Source organism: Erithacus rubecula, assembly GCF_903797595.1.
Source record: "Erithacus rubecula genome assembly, chromosome: 2".
NCBI lineage: Eukaryota > Metazoa > Chordata > Aves > Passeriformes > Muscicapidae > Erithacus > Erithacus rubecula.
Window position 1 is genome coordinate 61,941,638 of NC_136685.1, and position 26,744 is coordinate 61,968,381.

The window sequence follows — 26,744 nt, forward strand, 5'->3', positions numbered from 1 at the left end:
CAGTAATGAGCTTCAAGGACAGTTTGGGTATTTTACAGAGAATGAAACAATCTTGTTAATGAAAGAAGATAGCAAATATAGAGTTCAGCCATGGTGACTAACTTGAACTTCCTTTTCATTTCATAGGTAAAGATATCAAGTCTTAAATTCTAATGGTAAAGCAGAAAGATCACTCAGTGTGTTGTCATAAAATTTACATTTCCCATATAATGATTTAATTGTCCTTGTAGTCCTTGTTCAAACTGCTCTTTGATTGTTGTATATCAGATGATGTTTTGTGCAGGTAATTATACCTATAGAATCCAGTGGGTTCAAGTAGGTGTGTTGAAGTGTAATGGTTTGTCTGATAATCAGTTTGCAGGCATTGTAAAAAGGATAACATAAAAATGACCTAGTGCCCTCAAGACACACAGTTGCCCTCACTTCTCTTGAGAAAGTCTCACTCCATGAGTAAGGGAGCTCAGCTGTGATTGTTTTAATACACAGGATGACTAATGGTTAGAGGGGGAAAATAATCATTAATAGGGATTATGTAAAAAATGGTTCCTTTTGTTTTGTTTTTTTTTTTTTTTTTTTTTTTTTTTTTTAAGCATTTAACAGCCTTGTTACTAAAATTATCCACCTTGTTGTTCCCTCAGGAGAATGTTGCTTTCATCCCAGTTCTCATACAGAAGCTCCCACGTAGATGAGACAAGGCTGAAATAAGCAAAGCTTTCCTGCTAGCAATACCTCAGCAACATCTTTTTTTCTTCCCTAAACTAGTGATTTGAGGAAGGGGGGCTGTCAGTAAAGTCTTTTATGCAGTGCCGGTACCTTTAATGTATGTTTAATAGTAATTTTAGAAATGCTTTTCAGAAAAAAATTGCCCAAGTGTCTAAAGTTATGGGGTATTTTTTATTATAATAGGTGTCTTTTATATGTAATAGGTTGCATTTTATTAGGCATTTGGAAACATGTTGTGAACTGGCATAGTTTTTAACCACAGGCACCTTGAAATAAAATCTTGCTGTGCAAGCTGAATGTGCTGTTGATACTTTTCTTCTGTCACCTCTGCATTGGTGAGTCAACAGGAAGGAATATGTACCAATACCTCAGTTGCCTGTGTGTTATTGCCTAAATCCATCTGCACAGCAGCCCCTGAAGCATCAAACTTGGTCATGACTACATTTTGTATGAAGGGCACATCACTCTTATGGGTGTGGGGGATTCTGCAAGGACCAAGGGAGTCATTCTCAGTCCTGTATCTGTTCTGCATGACTCCTTCAATAACAGGGAAATGGGGATGCTGAAACAGTAAACATACCTGTAAGCTGGGAAGCTTCTCCAGTCAGATGTATTTTTGTGTGTTATATACTTCTTACATGTTTTGAAATGCCTATTTAAGGAGTTTAGCAATCTAAGGCGATTAAACATAATTTTTAAAAGGGTAGAAATCCTTACCTAATGACTTAAAGCAGTGGAATGGGGAGGAGCAATATTTAATGAAGCTGTCATATAAATATAGTTTTCTGTTATGTTTGTTCTGTTGAATTTCTGAGAAATTGTGATGGCACTAACTACTGTCCACTTTCTGTGGCAATGTGCATTCTGTTAGGTAGCGTTTGTGGGAAGTGTTAGGTGGATGGCATTTGAAGGATGAAGCTGTTTCTCTTCATGGAATAAAGTAGTTGTGCTTGTATAAACGCCAGAAGGCAAATTGTTGAGCCAAAGAACAGCCTGTGTTAGAGCTCTTCCTTACTCCTTTGTCCACACCCTGTAGTACAAAGCATCTCTAACTGCAGACAATGTCATCGTGTACGCCCAGAGTCCGAGGTGTAGCCAGGAGAAAATACACAGTAGAGGTGGGCTCTGGGCTTGGTTCAGAAATGTTGTCCTCCCTCACAATGCTTCTGTTTTGGCTGGGTGTTTTGTGCCTGTGCTGGAGAGGGAACAACGGTGCAGCTGAGCCTTCAGGTGGTGCTGTGTTCTTCTCCATCCGCTGTGATCCTGTCTCATGAGCCTGAGATGTGCAGGAACAGAGCTATCCTGCCAGCTGAGCATGATACAGGGCTCCTCTGCAAAGAGCATCCCAGGCCACTGTGGCAGTCAGCATAGTTCATGTCATAAACTCTGACCCTTCTTCAGTTTTACCTGTGTCATTGAGGTGATCACATGCATCTGTATAAGTGGCAGTTTTCAGTGAGCCACCTACAGACTTGTCATCTAATGTCCGTGCCATCTTGTGGCGGCTGATCAGGTTACACCAAGATTCCCTTAAAAAACCCCAAAACAAACAAAAAAAAACCAACCAAAACATAACAACTCTGAAGTGAGGGAAAAGAATGTACTTTTAAAATTATAGAGTGATTCTAGGTGGCGGTTTTACTTCAGTAGCATTTTGAAATGGTGAGCACACACCGAATTGAGGTGGGAGTGGATGAAGATTAAGGTGTCTCACAGGTGAAACACCTGGCATGTTGCATAGTGGCATTTGCAGCTGTGAAGGATGGAATATTCAGATTGCAAAACTTGTGAGCAAGCATTCTGTTGTAAACAGCTAAAGAGGATCCAAAATGCCAGCATATGAGGGAAATCAATTAACTAAAACTACTTGTGCTGTTTGGACTTTGCTCACTTTGCGAGTGTGTGTGTTAAAGATGGATGCTGTAAAACTAATGGTATGGTACAGAATTTTCAGAATTCTGTTGTCCCATATTGTCCACACAAGCTAGAAATTCTCATTTTTGTGCTTTCATATGTGAAAAAGAATGTTCCAACACCTGCCTGTAATTGTGGGTGTATGCATTCCTAATGCAAAAGGTATGTACTGCATAGGAAGGTGATTAAGGGGGGTGGGGGGGGGCGGTGGCACACACGACACCCAGCACATGCAAATATAGAAGAGGACTCATCCTCATTGTTTTAGGTTAGGCTAAAATTTCTAAACACGAACAAGCAGGGCAGCTGAGCAAAGATCAGGTTCATGCCTGGAGCCTTCCAGGCTTCTTTTCACGGAGTGCTCATCTGCTTGTGCAAGCGCAGCTCCATTCTCCCGCTGCCTGGAGAGGAGGAAGGAGCAGCCCCTGCTGCCGAGGTGCTTCCAGCTCTCCACAAGACACAGCGTTCCCAAGGCTCGCTGCAGCTGAGGAGACAGCACTCATAGACCCTCCTTTGATTAGGATGTGTCCGTGTTGTCAGGGCAACTGTTAACAGCGCCGGATCATATTTTCTCCTCTTGTATTGCGTGCTGAATATTTTAGTGTGCTGTAGCTGGAAGAAGGTTGCAGGGAAAGAAGGTGCTGCTGCGAGGAACCTGGAGCTGTGGGCTGGGATCTGATTGAACAGGTTAAGACAGCAAAGAGCAGCATCCAAAGCAATGTGCCTTTAATTAGGGCTCTTCTTCAAGGAGGGGAACGACTGCGAGCCTTTCGCTGCCGGCTGGATGTTGGTATTTGTCAGCTGTTTGCATACTGCTTATCCATAGGGGATCTGTTACAAGTGCTCAAATGAACAGACAGCCTTGCAGCTAGCAGCTAATCAGGGGCTGGAGTCTCTTACTTTTTTGTAAATAAGCAAGAGGCAACGGCAATATGCCTGGTTCAACTACTGCCCTCCGACAAGAGAGACTGAAAAAAAGTCCCAGGCCAAATCCCCCAGGTTTATTCACCATTAATGAAGAGGATGAGCAGCAAAAAAATGGGAATTCCACAAGACTGAAAGGTATGTTGCTGTTCTGCAGGGTGATCAGGGCTGCCAGTGGGATATATTGCACAGCAGGCACAGCAGTGTTTTATTAGCTCTTCTGTGTGCTACAGAGTCTGTAAGTGACTGGTGCAGTTCGGCAATTCACGTTGGCACTCACAAATGTGCTGTGTATGATAGGTGTATTTAAATCCCCTGGCTTGTTATGCAATCGGCTGCTTTGGCTGTGAAGAAAAAAATACTTTTTAGTTCTTAATCACATTTCTTCTGGTAGGGACAATGGTCCTGCATGAGAAATATATCAGTGATTTTATGTGTGTTTACTTTGATTTCTGTTTACAGTCTGGGTAAAATGCTGTTAAAATCAAGGGTAGGCTTGGAGGGTACAGAATGCAATGCCTGCCTGTTACAGAAGACAGCTTTGCCAAAGACAATGTGAAACTGTTCATACTTCCATTCATGTGCAGGAGGGGCAGTGTGCCTCTGGCAGAGTGTAGAAAAATACACATTGTTCAAATATGCTGACTTTTATAAGTCTGACAACAAAACAAAACAGAGAGAAAACCCAAACACAAACCCAACAAATTGCTCAAGAAAATTATTTATGGTGCATAAGGTAGGTAAGCAGTGGTGGCAGAAGGATAGTGATGGCCATTGATTTATAATAGTGTGTCAAGCCTGTGTACTCACTGTGTGTCTTGTATCATGTAATTCCTGTTTCCTACATGGATCCTGGTATTTAAATTCTCTTAGTCTGGCAGGGATTCTGCTACTTACAATTGTGACTGTAATTTTTTTTTTTTTTTCCTTTTTGTGCTCAAGTGATTCTGTGTGTATGAGCACTGCTTTTGGTGGGAGGGAAGGGGTGGATTGTATAAGTTTTTGTTTACAAAACAAATGTTAGTTTGTAGCCTCAAGACACTGTTTTAAGTTTCATTATTACCATTCTACCATGTAACTGGAGAGGCTAGAAAGCATTTAAATAGCAAATTTTTAGTATGTGTATTTATTAGAGCTGAATAATTCACACCTAACTGTTTATTTTCTTTTTCTGAAGGAAAAAGCTTGATAGCTTTTACAAACAAATTCAGAACTCAAGTTTTTTTGTTGGTAATCTTTTGAGTTTGCAGCTTGTACTTTTTTTTCTCAAAATGGTAAGATATCTAAGTGGTTAGAGCTTTATGAGAAAATATATATTACTAGTCATTGTTAATATGCCTATTGTGTTAGAATCTTGTGTACACAGTTGCCTGCTCTTCTGTGTATTTGAAAATGCCCATATAAAATGGAGATCCAAACTCTAGCATGAGGTTATTGAGGTTTTAATGTTTCAAGAAGCACAGTACTTTCCTTTATCACCCACTGGATGGCTTCCAGAGTCAACAGTCCATAAAGCTAAAAATCAATAATTTGCCTGGTTTTGTTCAACGGCACTGCTAGTTTCCCAACAGTTTGGTTACTTAGCTACTCTTTTCTACTTGCAGGAGCCATACAGATGTGCTTATCCTTTGTCTTTCTTGTTTTAACTGAGATTTGATTTTTGATTATTCCTTTATTTTTCCCTTGTTGTTGTGAAATGTAAACAGATACATGTGCACAGTAGTACAGATAGCAAGCAAACAAGTTCACATGGTTTTAAGAAGATAAAAATTTGTCATCTTCTCTTGACTGCTCCTGAGGAGAAATGATGGTACAAAAATATTCTGGAACTATATTAATTTGTTTTTAATTTTACTAAATATTTAAAATAGTTCATAGTGTCTCTAGAACAGTACACCCTTTGCACAGTGATACGTGTGGGTAAATAGCTCTGTTTGTACATTTGAATGTTATCAGTCATTGGGTGGGTTAGGCTGGAATGCCTGCTCATGGAGAATGCATGCACTCAGGGTGCTGTTCTTCTCACCTGGTACCAAGTAAGGTCACTCCAGTGCAGCTCTGATGGGGTGATGGACCCATGAATCTTTAGTGTCTGCTGTTCTCTTGCTTCTTTACAGGGTTTGCCTCGTCTTAGTTCTTTACCTGTTGTTTTTTCTCAGCAAGCACCTGCTGAGATATCTAATTATGTTTTTCTCTCTAGCACATTCTAAATCTGTGTCATCTTTGTGGGACTTGGGCTAAATGTTATCTTCATCTGCAGTTTCTGTTATCATGCTATACTTGTCTTTGTACAACAGTTTAAAACCCAAGGGACCTTTAATGCATCTGATACTCCAAAGTAAAGGAGTGTCTTCCTCCTTTAAGAGTATTTGAATATCATCACAAGGTTAACATAATCAATATTTTCATAGTTCAGGTCTTCTCAGACTACTAAGGCTTGATTAGACTTCTTATGAGAGTTGTTTTTGTGATCCGGGAAACAAACATTTATGCAGATCTTAAAGTGGCTGGCCTTTGAGAGGTTTTCTGTAAATTGATTTTAGTGTTGGCCATTCCTTTGCTTGTCTGGCTGTCTGCATTGTAATTGGAGGAGTCTGGTAGGTAAAATGAGTTTGTTTCTCCAGTGAAAACAAATAATGACAATGTTAAGGATTTTTCTTTTTGGTCCGGAGATACTAAAAGCATGCAGTGACCCTTATAGCCATATGCTCCTGATGCTTCCTTTCCTTTGATGTGAACTGTATTTACTGGTTTTTCAACAAATATTTGAACTTCCTTTCCTTCTCTTGGTTTTGGGACAAAGCCTACATATTTGTTATGTATGGCACCCACTGTTTCAAGGTCTTGTGATCGTGTTGTGTAGTAGAAGAGTGCAAATTAAAATTACTTCTTTAAGTAGAATAGAATAGGATATCCTTTTTTACCTTTATTAGCAGTATTTATTCTTTTTTCCTCTTATACATGAATTTTGCTGCATAGTGCACTCATCAAATACAATTTATATGGGTTTACAGAAGTTTATTTTGCACTTGAATAGGTTTTTGGTTTAGTTACCAGCTTTTCTGCAGTCCTGCAGCTATATTCACAAAGAAACCAGACAAAACAGGAAGAAAACCACACACTTAACAGCCTCAATGTTTCCTTAAAGCTTGTGCAGTAAAACAAATATTCTTTCTATGGCTAAAGAGAGCATGTGTATGTGGTTCTATATGTAAATCACGAAGATATGACTTTGAGTAGATTAGTGTTTAATTACAGGTATCCATCACAGGTATGTGAACTTCAGCCTCAGCCATCCCTTGAATTCAGGCACAAACAATTCAATCTCCCTTAGGATTTCTCTACTCTGCTCTGTTAATTTTGTGTGCCTTGGATGTAGTCTTAAAACCTTACTCAATTTTATGAAATTTTAAAGTGATGCCTCCTCTCCTTCCTCTTAGAAGGAGGACCTTCTCAACTGTTGGGAATGTGTTTCCAAAACTATCATTTGACGAGGCTGGAAAATCAATGCTCATGTTTCTCAGTTATGGATTTGAATACTTAATAACTGAAATAGTGGTGACATTTGTGACAAGTTAATGAGAAGTCTCAATTTAGCAGTGGAATCCTTTGCCATCCTGCTTATTTAAAACTGGTCAAGGGAGGGTATCTCTAATGTGCTGAGTGAGTATTGCTAATACAAAGCTAGACAAACATGCCATAGCTTTCTGAACAGTAGCACTGATTCTTTGTCATCTTGAAAACAAGAGAAGGGCTTTTTGCAGCCCTTTGGTGAATGACTGTGATGTCAGTGATCACCAGCAGATTTTGGCACTGTTGTGGCTGGTAATGTTTGTGCATAGTGCTCATTTCAGATGAAAGGTTTGTTCTTCCAGAGAGATGGAGAAGATTTCTTCTATCATGACTCTTTGGGTGCTTAGTTGCCATGTTCTCCGTGTATTAGTGAAACACATATTTCTTTTTAGATTCAGATTGCCTAACTTTTAGTTGTTATTGTCTGTTATGGTGTGTCTATACCCAAAGCAAGCTTAAGATACCTGAAAGAAAAGGAACTTGGCATCTTCAAGGGCATTAAACTGATAGTCCTGGAAACTGAAACTCTATACTTACAAAACAGGTATTGCATGGGGTGTGGAAGTGTAATTTTATCCCACGCTGCAGAGTCAATGCCTCAGGCAGGATCCAGAATGACAGCAGAGTCTCTGGCTTTCACCACACTTTAAACCAGCAAAACTGCCTGGGATTGTGGTTCTCAATGGGGCCTCTTGATGCTGGCCAGGAAGGTGACTCCGGTTTGTTTGGGGCAAAACAGTGAGCAATTCTTAAAGGCTGATGAACTGGTTTACCAAAATCAAGTACTGGGCGTTTTTCTGACAATATGTAGCCCTATCTTGCCCATCTGCATTTGAGGGCTAATATGTGGAAAGAGTGGATGGAAGGAAGGAAAGGAACCAATTCTCATTATGGTGCTGGTTGTGTAAAGGGGCAGGGCTGAGAACCCAGACAGTGTGGCCTGGCATCCTGCATCTTACAGTGAATTCTGCTAAAGTTTCTGTGTACTTCCTTTCTTTCTGGTAGCCAAGGCCTGGAGAAGAGGGGTCCAAAAATATCTATGATTTTTCTGGACATTTATTTACAGAACCATGGAATCATGGAAATCATGGAAAAAGGTGAGTTGGAAGGGACTCACAAGGATCATTGGGTCCAACTCCTGGCCCATCACAGGACCATCCCCGAGAATCACACCATGTGCCCAAGAGCATTGTACAAACATTTCTTGAAATCTGTCAGGCTTGATGTTAATGATCACTTTCCTGGGGAGCCTGTTCCAGTGCCCAATCACCCTCTGGGTGAAGAACCTTTTCCTGATTCTAACCTAAACCTCCCTTGATACAACCTCAGGCCATTCCCTCAGGTCCTGTAACTGGTCACCATAAAAATCAATGTCTGCCCCTCATCTTGCCCTCACAAGACAGTTGTAGATTGCAATGAGGTATTTTAAAATGCCTCTCAAAGTATCTGGGAGGTATATTCTTTAAAAAGTCCTACATTCATTGCTTATAGTGAAGCTGTTGGGGTTACAAAAGGAACTTGTGTTCTTTTCAGGAAACTGCTGCCTCTGTTTGTAGGGAATCCCGATTCATAGCTGTAGGTTCCAGGTAGCAGGAAGCATCCTATTTTTAACCATGATAAAGCAATCCTAACATGAAGTAATTTTTAAGCAGTAAAGCAAAGAGACTATGCTGGAAGTCTGGGGGATAGCAGGAAATGTGTCTGTAGACCAGTAGAGCAAATCTGATTTGTTCAGTCCCTCTGGCTTTCAGAGTGGAAGTCCAAGGTCTGAGGACTTGGCTTCTGTTGTAACATAGCCTGTTCATCAAAGTGTGTGCTGGGATTACTGACAGTGCTTATCTGTGCTGGGTGAGAATCATCTTACACTTCTAACTCAGCCCTATGGGAAGAGGCTTCCACTGCAAATTCTGGAGGATTGTGCTCAGATCTTTTGATGGCTACTTTTTTTTGGGGAAACAGCCTGTGGTCTATTCGTGTGCTCAGGGAGCATGCTTGACGTTGAATACATCAATAGCAAAAGTTAAAAAAAAGTACAATGTTGACAGTCTTGAAAGTTTAAGTTGTTTGTTAAGGTGCATTCCATTTAACTTGGCATATGAACTAGGAAAATTCCTTGTAAGGAAAGACTGAATTTTGTGAAACAGCTTTTGTAAGTAAATGAGGTTATTTCAATCAAGATCTAAATGATAATATAGTGTTCACCAGAACTGTCCTGGTGAGAACAGGATGTAACATTTGACTTGTAGGACATACCTACTGTACTTGCAGGACTGGATGCTTGTTGAAGTTGCAAAAAGATTGGTGTTTAGTTTGAGATAACTCTCAAGAAAGCTTTTGTATAAGAAACACCACTCATGAAAGTGAAGTTTTTTTCCTTATTCACTATTACCTCTGTAAAAGTTGTGACTTTAAAAACCTGGAATTTGATATATGATTCTGTGTAGAAAATAAATGTAAAGGGTATGTAGGTTCATGGCCATTTCTTAAGGGGAAGAAGAGAAACCTGGAAAGTGAAAGATCTGTCCAAGAATCTTGAAATTCTTTGAGGTCTTGTTGCGTTCTTGAAAATATGCAAATAATGCTCCTTTGAGGACTTTTCACAGTAATACGTCTTTGGAATAAGATGATAGCAAGAAGAAATGGATTTCTGTGTCCTGTTTTACTGCATCACACACATCTAGGTAGTACCATCTTTTTTTTTTTTTTTTTTTTTTTTTTTTCAGTGAAAAATTGTGGCGATGGCTAAGCATGTGTTTTTGAAAGAAATATGTTGCAGTTTGATGTTTTTGTGATTGTGGTTTTATCAAGAGTCTCAGTGCTCTTGCTGCTGTTTGCAAACCTTGCTCAGAAACTGCTGTATCTGTTCACTCCCTCTAAGTTGGCTTTGTACCCAGGTATGCAGGTAGCAGTCTAGATTTATTTTTCAGGGAAAAGCTTTTGCTTATTGTATTGAACTCCAGAGAAATTAATGAGCACTGGCCTAGAGCATTGCTTCTGGCCATGAGTGGTGATGGAGCTCTGTGTATCACTAGGATCAGCTGATTCAGTGGGAGTACATAATTTTACTTCCTACACGAGCTCACATGTGCACGGTCTTTGCTTTCTCATCTACCTACAGAGTAATTTTTGTGCCTTTTAAATTTTTTCTTGCTTCTTTAAATTCAAACTGTACTTTACAACTGGAGATCTTGTTTTTCTGTTATTTGAGAATTAAGGGTTCTGAATGTCATGTCAAAATGACATCTCAATGAGAATGTCATCTCAAAATTCTTGAGGTATTATCAGAAGTCTCTTCAGAAATGCTTTGTGGATGTGGGATTTTTTGTTTGTTTGGTGAGACATGCTACAATATTATTTAATCTAGTCTACCCAACTTCAGACCACAACACTAATATGCCAGAGCAAATGCCACAATGATTAATGCAATTTGCTCTGTTTTAATGAACAGCCTTCGGTCACTGAAGGTGCATCTCACAGTGCACTGTTTTTGCAGCTGAGCAGTGCTTGAAACTCACGAGTTTTAGATGCATTGACTTGAAGCATGGTTTGAGTGGCCACTGATGTCTATGGGTCAGATTTGTATAATGAATGTAAGCAACACTAAGGGGCAATGCTTAATAAACAAATAAAAATGCAGGTGAAATATCAGAAATGAAATTAGGAAGTAGTCTCAAACTTGGACTTTGATGTCTTGTTGATTGAAGTAAATTATTTTTCTTCTTCAGTTAGGTGGAATCACATTGACTAAATTCTGTATAAAACTCTCATTGATTTATAGGTCTATGGGAGCCATTAAATAACTAAATTGTCCCAAACCCTATCCTAGTGTATAGATGTAGCCTTAACTGATTAGTCAAGTTCAAGGGAGGAATGACTAAGGGTAGCATGCAGATGGTGTACATTTTCATGTTGGCACTTTCAGAGGAGAACCACTTGAATGCTGGCTTCACTTTCTCCTTTAAATGAGTAACTTGCAGGTAATGGCTAGAGTAAACATAGTTCCAGAAAGCAGTCACTGCACCTGAACCTGTGTGCAGGTTTCTCCAGAAAGCAGACTTGTGTCCCTGTTGCAGTAGAGGAGACAAGGGGTTTGGAGCAGGCTGTACCAGTGGAAAACTGAACTGCATTGTCAGTACTGCACAGGCCTGTAGCTGTACTCAGTGTTTTTCTGCTGGGGAACTCTTGGGTTGTTTTAAAGTAGATTAATACCTTCTGTAGCTTCAATGGGATGATGGTACAAGATTGCCTTTATTGTCTGTTGAGTTTTTGTTCCCTTTTTTCCTGAACAAATATATTTTTATTCAGATGTTTCAGATCTGTTGAAGTCTAGTTTTGCTCTTCAGCTCTCTGGAGGAAACTTAGTTTTTTCTCAGGGATTAGCTATATTTCTGCATGTTTTTATGCAGTTTATCCATGCAATTGCCCACAAGAAGAAACTGAGTTTGTAATTAAGAGCTGGAACAAATCAAGCACAGGTATCTGCTGAGATGTAAAATGTGGCAAGTAGCAGAGATTCCAAATTATAGAGGTGTTCCAGTTGATGCCTAATCACACAGGAATAAAAATTCAATTTGATGAAGCACTCTTCCTTCTGGTACTAGTGTCTGTAGAGATGGCTTCAGGGAAAGCAGAAGTTTCCTGTTAGAAGTCACACTTGTGGATTTTCAACTGGTCTCTAATCTCAGCAAGTGGTCTTCAATAGTGCATGTTGGAGGCCAGATCTACAATCAGCTTAATTCCTAGGCAAACTGACTTTCTGCCTCCTGTTCTGAGAGTCATCCAAAACACTCAAGAAGCCAGGAGAAATTGTCAAGGTAATGGAGTTCCCCAAAGGGACTCAATGTACTTAGAGATGGAATTTATAGTTTGGTTGCTAGCTACCTGCTCATCAGTCTTTATTTCTTTTGTTTCACCACTATAGTCTGAGCCTCCAGTAATGTCTACTAATTGGACTAGTCTTCACACAGAGGTTGATTGATTTATTGATTGATTTTCACTGTCAACATTCTTCTGGGTCTTCCTCTTATATCTGAAGCTGACATAGGATCAACTTGTCCTTCTGCAATCTGGCACACCAGGCACAGCTGCTCATCTGCCACTGGCTTTTTGTTTAGCACTGGAGGGCAATGGTATAAGGCTGGTGCCACTGCACGCCCCTGCAGGAAATACTTCAGCTGGTGGAATTTTGCCTTCAGAAGAGCTTTGCTGCAGCATTGTGCCATACCCACCTCCTATTGCATGGTATGCTGTGCTAAAAATGTGTTCTTTCCTGGTGAAGAACAGGGATGCTCCCTGAAAGGTCTGAGAACACAGAAAACATTAGGAAGAATTTTTGTCTTTTTCCCACAGAGGCAACAAGGGAAAGGATTGAGGAAGCAACACTTTCAAAACTAAGTTTTCTGTAGGATGCCTGAGTTCTGATTTGATTGCTGGGAATAGGATTGTAGTGCTGATGTCCTTGTTGAAAGTCCAGTGAAAGATCCTCGACCTAAAATTTCATGGTAGTCTAGAATATTTTGTTAAATGTGCTGAAGAGGCTTGGGTGGGGTTTTTTTCATTCTTGAATTCCTGATCTTTTTCAGCTTCTTTCACTCCTGTACAGGCAAGGTGTATTGTGGAAATGCTGACAGAGCTTGATTCATACTGTTGTATCTCAGTGTACAAAGCTATCTTGTTTCTCAATTCTGCTTCAGGAAGCTTTTCTGAAAGCTGTTTTGGAAATGCAGGTTTATCCAGTTACCCGCCCTTGCATAATAAGTCATTCTTTTACACAGCCAGTTCTGACTTTGGGTTTTTTTCCTTTATTCAAAGTCAATTTCCTCATAACCTGCATGATGACTAAATGTACTGGTAAAAATTACAGTATTGAATTTTGGCTTGTATGCTAAGACAACACAAATCACACCAAACACGTCTGAACTGTTTCTGAAGGTAGAGATGTCATGTCACTGGTGTCTGTACTAGTTTATGGTGCAGGAATGGCAATGTGGTGGAAAACAATCTGATGAGCCTTCTTGCCTGTAGTTCCTTCTTAATTGCAGCAGTGCTTTCATTGAGGAATGTACACCCCATCTTGGATATGCAGTCCACACAAATTCTAGATAATGCTACTTTTACCTTTTGTGTACATTTCCTTTCACTAGAAAAATGAAAACATGTTTACCTCACTCTTATTCCCTGCAGCAAAGGAAGGAAAAGTAGGTTTTGTTTTGCTGGATTTTTCAAAACACAAATGTTTTCTAGCCACCTAACTGTAGTAGTGATATGTTTACTTGCAGTCTCAACTGCAAAATAAGAGGTAAAAAAAAAAGCAGATGGCATCTGCCATCTGTAAACCAGAAAAGGACAGCAACAACCAGCTTCTGAGTGAGGTATTGGCAATAAAACCAGGCTGCAGATCAAGTAGTTTGTGCTTATAGTGCCTGGCTTATCACTGTTTTGAAATGTTCTTGCACTTCCAATTTTTTTCTGAATTATGCTGTAATGTATTGATCTACTTCTCTGCTACTATTCTTCCCTCTTATTCTCAATTTTAGGAAGCACAATAATCACAGTTTGTGTCCAGGGAGTTTCTATGAGCCTCACCATCCCTGTGAGTTAGGTAGAGTTATGCTGTACCTCTCATGCTCAGCATCACTGAAGGCTGCATGCAGCACAGCCTGGCTTTTCTCTAAACTAAACTAAGTTCAACTTAAATCTTTAGTCATTGACTGATGCAGAGCAAAGCAGTACTGTGCAGATTGTGGTGCTCACACACAGGACAGGGATGCTTGTGTCTGTCTCATTTTTTGATCAGCTTTTTAAAAATTCCTATCAGATTTCACATGTTTGTGGCATCTGCATGATGAGCAACGTTCCAGGACTAAAATATTTAAGGGGATAATATGATGGCTTGATCTTCCTTTCCTGAGAAGTGAAGACATCATCTCCATGATAATTGTGTTGCAGTTCTGAAAAGGCTCCTGACCCCAAGGTTTGCAGAGGTGATTTCTGCTTGTTTTATCTCTGCAAACAGGGCCTGCTATTGCCTGGCTGTAAACAGTTCAGTGTGTTTTGCTGCTACTAGCAGTTTCCTTTAAGGGAACTCTTAACTAATCTCCTTGAAAGTTTAGCTTACACTTGGAGAAAGTGCTTCTGTTTAGTGTTTCTTTATACTCCAGGCTTGGATTATGGACTTTTCTTAAACTTGTCCTAGGATTTATTTTCAGAAAGACCTAGATCAGTGCCAGTAACAAGCTCTTATCACTAAAATCTAGTCCCAGATGGTTAAACTCAAGCTTTTTTCTATACATCAAGGCATGAAGGTTTGCTGATATCAAATTCTGCCAGCCAGTTTTCAGTAGAATTCTTGGGCAAGGGTACTTTTAAGATGTCATTGACCTCTTCTGTGTTTCTGTCTTTTTTGTAGGGGATTTGGTTGATTTTGTTTTTTTTTTATTTTTCAAGTAGGGGAAACAGCAATATGGTTTTGTAAATGTGACCTGATGAGTTCCCAGGAGCTTTCAAAGGGAGGGAGTCTGTGTTAGGGAGAGAGGTTACACTCCCTCTTCCATTAACTTTTGTATGCCTTTTTCATGACTCCAAGGAGTGTGATTTGACACACTTCATCCTGTGAGTCACATAAGCAGACCTCTGCTCTTGAAATTGTATAAGATAACATAGCTTTAAAAAGAAACAAGGTAGGGAGCAACTTCATGAGAAGGTTCACTTCTGCATTTCTGGTGTTGGTAACATGTTTTATCCTTAAAATGAGCCGAGATATTCCTTAAAACAAAGGGGATTGGTAGAGTTACTGTGTGCTTATAAGTGGGTTGTTCTGTAACTTCTGTTCTGAAGTAAACCGAATCCAATACGTTTAAGAAGAATAAGATTTTGAGTTTTTCTCTGTGGCTATAAAACCTGTTGTAATGTGCATCTGAGGAGAGGGGGAGGCATTTGCTAGCATTTGAAAGACTTTTGCCATCCTCATTCTCTGCACAGAATATCCAACCTGACCTCACTTTGGTGGACTGAGGTAGTGTGGAAGCACACCAAGCTAGGAGGCTGGGATTGAGCAAGAATTACAGAAGTCAACAGAATCACAGAATGCTTTGGGGTGGAAGGAACCTTAAAAATCAATAGTTCTGCCCCCCCTGCTGTGGACAGGGACACCTTCCATTGGACCAGATTGCTCAGAGGCCCATCCAGCCTGGCCTTAAGCAGTTCCAGTGTTGGAGCATCCTTCACATTCCTTTCTAACATCTAATCTAAACCTACCCTTCTTCACTTTGAAGCCAATTCTCCCTTGTCCTGTCACTGCATGCCCTATGAAAATTTTTTCTCTGGGTGGCATAACAATATTTTTATAAAAGCTGAGGCATGCTCTTTACTTGAGGAAAGCTTGTTTTTCAGTTTTAAAGCTGCTGCCTTCTGAGACTGGTTATTGGAAAATAACCAGTTATTGATTAACAGTTGTTCTGAGACCTGTGCTGCAAAGACTGCCTTTTCACATGGATATTCATGGGACTTACAGAAAAAATGTGATGTCTAGTAGCATTTACAGGAACAGTATCTGTTTTACTCTCTGGGGAGAGGGAACTTGTTTTTGCAGAACATCCTGACAATAGTGATTATAATGAGAGCTTTCCCATGATTCAAATATTTCATACTGTGTAGGGATTATTGAATATTACCCTGTGGAAAAATAGTCAGCCAAAGAGGTTCTAATTATTTGTGGCTGAGCAACAGTGCACTTACTTTCCATTCTCTGCTCAGGGTTTTCTCCCTTTATTTTTGTCCCTTTCCTTTTGCTTAAATGTTCTTTATATAAAACCAGCATTTATTGTATCATCCAGAAGGATTTGATATGGAGCAAACATATGTTTGTGAGAGATCACAAATACTTTTTTAACAACATGCTTTGCCTGTAAATTTTTGAGAAGACTTTGCTACTTTCAAGTATTGAAAGATGTGAAATCACTATGTGAATGTGCTTAAACCTCTGCTCTCTATTGCACTCTAGGATTTTTAAATGGGAAAATCCAATGACATCTGGCTTTTCTGTTACATAACACACTGCTGTGCAATTATAAATGCTAAAGCCACATTCCAAATACCTTTATTTTGTGCTGCACTTCAAAGCAGTGCAATGTTGGATTATGTTTTATGCTTTGCTTTTTAAAGGGAGAAAAATAAAATGAGGAAAATCAGGAGCCTGTTGGTGTCCTGCATGCCTTTAAGATTAATTGGGACTTTGTACTGAAAGAGAAGCTAATTTGTGTTGAATACAACTGGCTGCTGAGTAAGTGGAGCGTTGAGGCTTATGTTAATTGGCAGTTGTGCCTTTTCTGCTGTTTCCTGGTGCTGCACTCGGTGACCTGGTTGGGCTGGGCTGGCATGGCTTGTATCTGGTCAGAGCTGCTCCCACACTGCTGCTGGCAGAGTGGGGCTGTTTTAATGGGACACTTGCATAGCATGGTGGTCATGGTGCACTGAGCTCTGCCCGTCACGTGCCAGTAGAGCCCAGGGCTCTGAGTGCTGAGGTGCTGGTGGTCAAGCAGATGGCAATGGAGATTGCCTGCCAGGCTGGTTTGCTGGCTCTGCCATTAGATGGCCTGTTCAAGGACTTGAGATGTAGATATTTACAACAGTTCTTACAAGCTACTATACAGTTTGAACGTATTGTAGTAAGTTTTTAAAAACAGAGCCGCCTGGTCAGCCTGGGAAATAACAAATTTTTAGGTATTTCCATTCCCTGTCCCAGCTGGGCAAGACATTCTAATGTATTATAGTGTGGTTTGTGATTTTAGTGAAGCTTATTGGCTAAACTTTTTCATCAGTGGTGTTTGTATTTCTGTTGTCTGTGGGTACCTTTTGGAGGATGTCTTAGTGTCAGAGCTTTCCAAGCAAGGATTGGTGCTGACTTCTGTGGCAAAGTACAGTGCTGTGGGTGTTAGCGTCTCTGATGTGAAGAGAAGCCTTTGTCCCTGTCTCTGCCCTTGTGCAGGTGAGGTTCTACCCTCACCCACATACTGTGACACAGGTGTTCGTGAGGCATTATTGACAACTCTTCCAATACTTGAAATAGATTATTTGAGAAAGAACAATAGGTAAAAATTGCTAAGGCATTCCTTTTCCCCCAGGTAAGCAAAGTAGGAGCACTTATCTATGGAGGAGATGACGTGTGGGTTATTTTGAGGGGTGGTTTTTTTTGAAAATCCTTAAGCAAAAAAAGACACGGGCAGATTATGAATGCCAGTGGAGTGTGGGAAGAGATTACACTATTGATTGCATCACAGGCAAAATGAAACACAAAGCTTGTAGACAGTGAATCCAGATCCTGTTCTTTCTCTATTGTGTCAAGTACTTTCCTTCTAAAAGAGTGGGGGGAAAGCTCTGCTAGGCCATTACGTGCTGTAGTTAATTCTACAAATAGATGAATTTTGTAGTCAGCTGTCACAACTGGAAATATATCCTATGGTATCAGTTGAAGTCCACCTAGTAAAGGACTCAGGTACTTCTGTTTGTGAGCACTGAAAAACTGGATGTCATGTGTGCTCCTTTCCCAAGGTTTTAAAAACCTTTTCCAAAGGTGTTTTAATACATTCTCTGAATAGGAGTTGAAATAAAAACTGTATAAAGTAAAAATAAGATTTATTGACCTTGAAGTATTTAAAATATTGCATGGGATAATTGCAAGTGAATGGTTTACTCTTTTCAAAGCTGCAAATGTTTTGCAATACTGTAATTCTGCCCTATGTAGTTGTAACTCATAAGTAGTGCGGAACTCAGTTTGTCCTAAGAAAATGTGCTGTGTGTGGAGAATTTTAAAGATGTCTGGCAAGAAGATGTATGCTTGGACTTGTGCAACACCATTAAAAAAGGCTGGGCCAACTTTGTCCCTGTTGTCATTCTTCTGAAGCAAAATAAACTGAAAAAGTCGTGAATCTAACCATGCTTAAAACACTTGTATTCTTCTCTTGATAATGGACTGAAAGCACTTATTGATCTTAATTAACTGAACTGCATTTTGTAAGTAAACAATTAGTGGTCTAATTCTTGCTTGAAATAAACCAACCAAACAACTATACAATACCCATTTCAAAGAATGAGAAAGCTCCCAAGGATAGGTATAGCTATAGTACGTTGCCTTGAAGAAATTGGTCTGTTTCTCATCAGCCTTTGAATCCCAGATCTGTTTATCTTCTGAATTATTGGTGGGTCTGTACATCCTGCTGTCATCATATCTCAAAATAATAGAACTACAAAGAGGTTGATAATTTTGCAGTGGAGTAGTTACTTTTTAAAACTATTTTTCTGGCAAGTGAGGAATTCTTAGGCAACTTGCAGAAAGGGAGTTTGGAACTAGAGACTTATGAAATGAATGGTCTGAATCATCCCTCTCCTCAGTGAGGGCTGAGGCATTCTGGCAGGACAGGCAGTGCTGCTCCAGCACAGCCTGACATTACTTGTGTGGAGAAACAAAGGGCTTCAGTGCTGAAATGCCCAGCCTGCTACTCATCAGAGAACAGGCTCCATAGGATTTGATGGGAAGATAGGTCAAGAGTGTCTGGCCAGGGAAGAGAGGCATTATAAAGAGCAGCTACTTCTGCTTTAATTGTATCTTTTGTTCTTGAAATCTTGCCTTTTCACATTTCATGTTGTTTTATTGCAGTATTTACTTACCTGGGCTTCCCAGAAGTCTGCACTGCCTGTTTGCTTGGAATAGTGTCTATTTGTGTGCCAGTAGCTCATCTGATTTGTGCTTCAGAACTTCCCAGAGATCAAAGCTGCATTTACAAGAACTGGAGAGAAACTGTGCTGGACTGGGTCCAGACTCCTTGGGTTTCTTCTTATGCTGTTGGCAGTAAATGTCTAGATTGATGTGCAGCCATACCATCAATTTGCTGCACTGCTTATGCTGGGGGGATTGGCACTGAATTCGACTCTGTTGCATTTATTTTATTGCAAACAATGCATCATGATTCAGAGAGAGGTGTTAAAATGATGGATTGTGGATGTCATCCAGGATGTATAAAGTCAGCATTTTCAAACACAAAAGCTAGAAGTGACTGTACTGATGCAGTTAGCCTGTGCCTCAGAGGGGCTATCACAACTCAATTCTTTGATATGTGGTCTCTGAAGTCTGCATTACTTAATAGTGAACTGATCCCAAAAGTTTTTGGATATTTGGAGGCTTGGGAGGCTCTTTCAGTTTGTTGTTTTGGTTGGGTTTTTGTTGTTGTTTGGTTTTGGTTTGTTTGGGTTTTTTGGTTTGTTTATGTTTTTCCTTTGTTTGGGTTTGGGTTTTGTTGTTTTTTTTTTTTTTTTTGTTGCAAGTACTTTAACATCGGCTAACAAGGCTGCTGCCTTAAGACTGGGATTTGGCTGCAGCTTATGAACTGCCTCAAATAACACTTTGGGGAGTAATGAGGCTGCCTACTCTGCTACTGGATCAAATACTTAACTGCTGCATGGTTGTTCAGGCTCTATTCACTGTTCAGTCATTGCTGTGTTTGATAGTGTGGCTCTGCTTTTTAAATCTGTTAACCAAAATCCTTAGTCCAGAGCAGTTTCTTCAAAGACTTGCCAAGCATACAGCTTAACTAAATGCAGAAGAGACTGTTCTCTCCACTGAATTTTGTCTGCTAGGAGAAAAGGACTGGGAGGAAAGATGCATCAGCAAATTAGGCAAGGTGCACAAGTTCTCACAGAAAAGATGTGTAGGTGCGTAGTCACATCTGGATACAGATGTGCTTCTAAAGAAGTGAATGGACAGTGTTTCTAAAGAGTACATGCATCCCATGGATACTGTACTGCAGTTACATGTAGAGCCCTTTGACACTGCACTGAAGCATTTGGGAAAATGGCCTATCCTGGAGCTGTTAGTTAATTTCCAATGTCTTCCCAGTAATAACATCCTAGTGAAACTAACTTTAGCTGTTTTAGGCTGCATTTCTAGGAGCTCCAAAATTATGGTAATAAACAGAAATATTTTTATTTCTTTAATGCTATTTAACTTCAAATTATGGTACTTCAAGATTCTGGAATCTACCTTTCTTATTAAGGAAGCCTACATGCACTGCTGCTTAGTGCTAACTTCTCGTGACTGAAATTTGCCTATTTTTGCTCAACAGTAGAAGCTGTGACCCTCCTGACAGCCTCCTACTGTAGAATGTATCAGACATCATAGCTTAAGTGCATAAATGTGTGGAATAACACTTAAGTTCTTTCCTCTTCTAGAACTCTGGTACAAGGGAAGCAAATCTCACCCTCAAGTAAATTCCCTCATAACCATATTATGAATCAAAATAGCTGCTTGGAAAAAAAAAAAACCAAAAAACTCTTTGATGTAGGCCTGACTGAAGTCCAAATGTGTACAGTGACATGAACTACAGTTAAAAAAACTTAAAATTAAATTGGCATCCTAAGGCTCGTACAAAATAGTTGAAGAACATTCTTTTGCTAAAGTTGTGTAATCAAATGTGCAATTATGGGTTAAGAATAAAAAAATATTCTATGCACTTGGATCACATTGTTGGGCAGAAAGAGAGCTTGTTTCAGCATTTAATGAGTTATCTCAGACTACCTGAATCATTGCAGGTCTTGCTTCTGGCAAATGGCTCATGAGGACTCAGAGAGATGTGTGTTTCTCCCTGCTTCCTGCAATGGAAATTGCAGAACACTTCTGGTATCTGTCAGCTGCCATCCATGTTCCCCTGTCTGGCCATACTTTGCCTTACACAGGTTGTTTTCAGGACAGCCATGCAAGAGGTTGAACTTTCAAAAGGTATCTTTACATTGTTGATTTTGGTCTTAAGCCAATGCACTCATCTGTTTTCAGCTAATGTTCTCTGGGGTTTGGGGAGTGTTTTCAACATAAGATCTGCTCTCAGTACCAATGCTTCTGTTTAATTGTTCTTTTTGATGTTTATATGCTAGCCTGCACTTGAGTATGGGGGCATTGCTCTTCCATGGGCAGTTGGAAGGACAGAGCTCACCAGGAGCAAAGCCAACAGAACAGTGAAGGAGACCTGACTTCTGTTTATTCTCATGCCACAGTGACTATTGACTTCTATAGGGAAAAAAATAATTAATTTGTTTGTGTTATTACTGATTGGGGGGTGGAAGGGAGTGCTTGTTCATATTTTCAGAAGCTTTTTCTGTTAATGTGCTAAAATAAATTTGTGAGGACATTGACTCTACAGTGAAAGCATGTCTTGCCAATAGACTCTTCAGCCCTATAATTGTGATTGTTTCCTGTCTACCAGAAAGCAAGTAGTTAAAACATCACTTTTTGGTTTAACATGTGAAGAATAGGAAAAAGAAATTTAATAAATCTATACATACATGATAAGTAACTGATAGGCTAGTTTATTATGGAGACATTATAGACACAAAGGAAGAGCAGGTGGTTCAGACAATTTAAGAAGGCCCACCTGGAGAGCCAAGTCAGTTAGTGGGGCAGGGCATGTGTGGAGATGCCTCTTGTCTTTCTACTGCTGATCTGCCTCCTAAAGGTGAAGCCTTGCTTGCCAGTGTAAGGCAATCCTCTGCTAATCTGGGGAAATCCATTTTGTCTCAGTCAGTTGATATAGGCAATGATCTCTTTCCGCAGACTGAGCCTTCTTCCTCAGAGGTAACATGGAGGATAGCATTAGAAAGACAGAACACTGCTCTCTATACTGCAGAGATTAGCTTTGGTCACTCAGTATTTGACAGAGAAACACACACTTATCAGTGCATCCAAAATCTGCTGAAATGAAATGGCTGAAGTTTATGAAGATGACTCTCTGACGCTTGTGCTAAGGTAATGACAGTTCTTTATTCATCCATGAAGGTCTCTTGCCCTGCTGGCCTGATTTCTTCCTCACTGGAATGCATTATTCTTGAGCCTGGCAGAAGTGATCTCAACTCTTATGGATCTTCTCGCCAGGGCCTGTTCCTATGGAAATCTTCCAAGATCCCTGAAGAGCCTGAAGTCAGCTCTCCTGTCATCCATGGTTACAATCTTACTTGCTGCCCTGCCTCCTCCTCACCTAATAATGAGCGCTACAACCTCATGGTTGCTGCAGCCAAGGCTGTTCCCAACCTTTCACATCTCCAACAAGATCTTCCCCATTTGGTACATGAAGTCAAGCAGCACACCATTTCTTGTGGGGTCCTCTATTAGCTGTGACAGGAAGGTGTCACACACAGGAAGGTGTTCCTTTCTAGGAGCCTTCTCTTCTGTTGGTCTCTTCTCTGTGTAGCTTCTTCAGCAGGTGTCAGGATGGTTAAAGTCCCCACAAGAACCAGTGCCTGTGACTTTGAGGCTGCTTCGAGCTGCTGGTAGGAGGGCTCATCTGCTGCCTCATATGATCAGATTGCCCCCAGCAAACACCCACAGCAGTCTCTCTCTTTCTGGTGTGTCCTCTTATCCTGCCCCTTAAGTCACCATGCATCCCAAGGCAGAGCTTGATACATGCTGAGTGTTGTCTCACATAGAGGGCAGCTCCACCACTGCATCTTCCTGGTCCCTTTCTCCTAAACAGCACGTGGCCCTGCATGACAACATTCCAGTAATCCCATCCCATGGGAGCTATCCCATCATGTCTCCATAACTGCAGTGAGGTCAAAGCCCTGTGACTGCACATAGATCTCCAGTTCCTCCTGTTTGTTCCCCAGGCTCTTGCCCTGGTGTACAAGCACCTTACAGAACTAACTGATTGTGCCAATATCCCTGTGGGCATGCAAACAATCCTGTGTTGTGGTTACATCTTTGGCTGCTTGTGCTGGTTTGAGGTATTCCCTCTTTAGCCTCCTTTTCCTACTGGTCTGTTTGCTATAGTTTTCCACACCCAATCTCTGTTGAGCCTATGTCCTTGTCACCCCTTCCAATCTAGACAGGGGCAATAGAAACTGACCTAAACACCCAGAACCCTGATCTTTACTTGTTTAGCTCTTTCACCTTATAGTATTTTACATGATCTAGAAAAAAAACTTGCTAAATTTTCCTTTTCTTTTAAGAAGAAAAGTAGGAAGAAATCCTGTTTTAAAAACAATTCAGAAACTGATTAGAAGAAACATCTACCAGAGCACAGGACAGTGCCCTTGAAAAGTCAACTCTCTATATATTCTTCTCTTAAAACAAATAAAGCACATATTTTACTTTTAGCTGGCTTTTTCATAGAAAGCCTCTACCAAGTGTTTTAATACATTCTTTTTCTGTAATGTTTTGTGTACATGTACATATGCATGGTAACAGCTTTCTCCCTTTTAACTCTCCCTTTTAAACTGAGCTAAAATAACATCTATTAAAAATTTGCTTCAAGGATGGAAATTCATCTTCCTCTCTCTTTTCAGCACTGGCCTGTTATGAACCTTATTGCCTAAGTTTTCCTTGCATTAGTGCTGCTCAATCTTTATGGCCTAAACGTATCTAGGGCATTCTGCAGCTACTCCAGCACAGTCTGTGGCTATTTTTGGCAATGTAGCTTTTGTCTGGCAGTGCTAGAGAGCAATGGCATATGCTCACTGCTGTGCATGTGACTTGATTTAAAGGTGAATTGTGTGGTTTTGTTTATGTATATGTATTTATCAGAATTTTATAAAACACTACTCTGTATAATGTAGAAACACGTACAAATTGAATATGCTTGACTGCATGAGTTTTTATTCTCCTTTTTTATGTAATTGTATGCTTAGTGAACTGTGCATTAGAAAGTGAATTAGCAAGTTAATTTACCCTACATGCCAGTGATAGAATAGCTTTTACATCCTCAGGCCATGTGATCTGAACTGTGTGTGAATCTATCAGAATACACAAACAATCCTTTTAGAACCATTGCTGGGAGGGCTGTTGTTAGTTTAACCTGTTCTCTCCCTAGGTTTTTTATTCTGGTTTGCAGTTACTATCAGTGGGGTGTTTTGGACATGCTCTGAGAGCTGGGATTTGGTTTTGTTTGTGCCCTTCAAGTGCTGTACCTCAAGGGGACTTCTTGCAGAGCAAGTTACCTGCTTATCACCTGAAAAAAGATAATAAAATTAATGAAAATAATCTTTAGTATTCCTAATTGAAGGTAATTAATATTTACACTGTATTTTGAGTTTGCAACTTAAACCATGTAGTGTTTAGCAGTCTACTTCCCTCATATTCCATAAAATCATCAGGCTCAGTTTAATGGGAACAGCTCTAGAGCCTTAGTTACAGTTCCTACAATAGGGTAACCAGTTCCAAAAGCAAAATCTGGTTTCAGATTTTTTCAGCTGTAGGACTGAAGGAGAATGTCTGCATTGGAATCAATAATTTGAATAAATAAGTCATAAAGGAGCAGAGAATAGGAAAGTTTTCATCTAAAGATGTAGATCCAAGTTGTAAGAGGCTAAGTGCTGGTTAGTGCTCCTGGGATTTTCACTGCTGAGGGTGTATGGGGAGGCTCTCATAGGACCACATGCTCAATCCCACTCTCCCAGGCTCCCTGGTTATATCACAGCCACATGGCTGCTTTTCACATTGCAGGACAGGACTTTGCTGTGTGTCTTTTTAAGCTCCTGTGCATGGGCCAGTGCACAGAGTGGGTGGGAGAAGCCCTTGTGCACACAAATACAGTGGTTGTTATGGCTTAGCTAATGGTTAGTGTAGAACCAGCATGTTTATTAGCTGCTGGTACTGAAATGGGAGGTGTAATGATGCCACAATTTTGTTGCTGTAGTAACTCTGATTTCAATTGTTTTTGTAACAAAATGTATGAGAGAATTGTAGGGGAGAACGATTTATGGTGATCTTACATAGTTATGTGTCATGGCACAAATGTGGCCCTAGAGTGCAAGTATTTCTTAAAATCTGGATTAAATATGCTATTAATTTTTTTTTTTTTTTGAGGATGAGGGAAGTTTTATAGCAGTTGCTATTATTTTGCTAGTAACTGATTTGCCATATTAAGCGAAGTGCTGACGTTAATAACTGCATTATGATTTTGTAAAAGGCTCATTTGTTATCAAGCTAATAGAAACACATCAAGAATTACCTGATGTCCAAGAAATGTTAAAATGACAAATAATATATTTAATACCAAAATCTTGGAAATGCCTAAGTAAACAATCTTATGTACACATGCAAAAATTCTTCTTTAAAATCAAGGCCCCATCTCAATTCAACTTTTGATCTTGAAATGTTTGTTGGATTTTTAGTACTGCTGTAAATGATCTTTGCATTAAGCTGTTTGAAAAGGAAGGTGAGGGTGTGTTTAGAAAACAACTGAAGGGCTGTTCATGGCAGACGTGGAGGCTCCACTGTTTGACTTGTCCAGTTTATTTGGGAGCAGGCTGGAGCTGGCTGACCAAGGCTCCTTCCCAGGCAGTGTGTTTTGAAATAGGAAGTGGGGCAGTGTGGTAGACAGCTGCCAGCACCAATAACCGGTGGCTGAGCAGCTTAGCAGAGGCTAAGCCCAAATCTATTGACGCAGAGCACGGGGAAGTGCTCCGCAGACTTCTCCCCCCTCCCCGTCCTTGCTTATAATCTCATGATGCTGTGGATGTGACAAACTCCATTTTGATCAGATGTTGGGCCAGAAATGGTGAGAGAGAGTCGGTTTTGACCTCGAAAGGATAGCTTGGTGGCATGCCTTCTCCACACTTCCTGAAACTGCACCTTTTTCTTCCGTGACACCGCCTCCTTTCTACTTCAGGTTTGCAAAATTGCTGGCCTGAATTTTTAAAATGTAGGCTGGAAGACTGAAGCCATGCTTACTGGGTGATATGGATCATGCTATGGATGCACAGTAGACCTCTGCAGTGCAAATGAGTGTTCAGTACTGCATATAATGGATGAAATAGGTAAGCACCTTGCTCTTCATATTTCCAGAAAAAGACCTTTTAAATGGCTTTCCAACTAAAATTTGTAAATGCAAAACTTTATCTGTAGTTGTGGGATGCATGTAGTCATTTTCCTTTGTACTTTCACTTCATAATTAACTGTAAGGAGTCTAACATGATGCAAGGGGTTGCAGAAGAGCATTCTGCTAATACATTGATATCTGATTTTCCTTTTATTCAAGACAGATTATGAAAGGAAAGGTTTTATCTTTCTGCAGTGTCTGCTGTTAATATCTAAATAATTAATTACTAATTGTTTTCTAAAAATACAGATTACTTATTAAAATTGACTTCTTGGTTGTAAGTAGCCATACTCATGATATATAGTGCAATTAGGTACTTGTTCACAACATAATTCAGTCTAATTAGTTTAACTTCAAATCCACAAAACAGGAAGGGGACTGTTTGTCTGTAATGAAGTCTTTTACATAAGCTAGGGCCTGCAGTTGCTAAAATACTGCAGTGCAACATCCCAATTCCAAAAGTACTAATAACTTTGGTATCAGAGCATTTCCTTTCTGCCATCCACTCTAGGCCAGACAACTGGCAAAAGATCTTCTGTGGTATGGACGCTCTGCCAGAGTTATTCCCCAGAGGGTGAATTAATGGTGCTTTTTGTAACTCTTAATCTCTTTAGTTATTCAACTTCGTACAGGCACAGCATGAAAACAAGAGTATTATTTTGTGTTTTCCCTTCTATCCACATTTAGGTTATTTTTCTAGTGAATAAACACAGCGAAAGTATTTTTTAAAAAAACCCCAAAACCAAACAATTA

At 40.0% G+C, this 26,744-nt stretch overlaps 1 protein-coding gene across 8 annotated transcripts in view; it reads left to right on the forward strand.

The window, feature by feature from the left end:
* Positions 1-26,744, forward strand: part of MAP7 (microtubule associated protein 7) — a 107,333-nt gene that overhangs the window by 7,352 nt on the left and 73,237 nt on the right. For 3 of the 8 annotated variants that reach the window (XM_079299214.1, XM_079299215.1, XM_079299213.1), the window contains exon 1: positions 2,929-3,699. The exons of 4 other annotated variants lie outside the window; for them this stretch is intronic. In XM_079299214.1, the coding sequence (XP_079155340.1) occupies positions 3,570-3,699 (130 nt within the window). In that variant the 5' untranslated portion in view covers positions 2,929-3,569. Of the gene's footprint in view, positions 1-2,928; positions 3,700-26,744 lie in introns of those variants that run through there. One more of the 8 variants, XM_079299217.1, reaches the window with a different exon arrangement.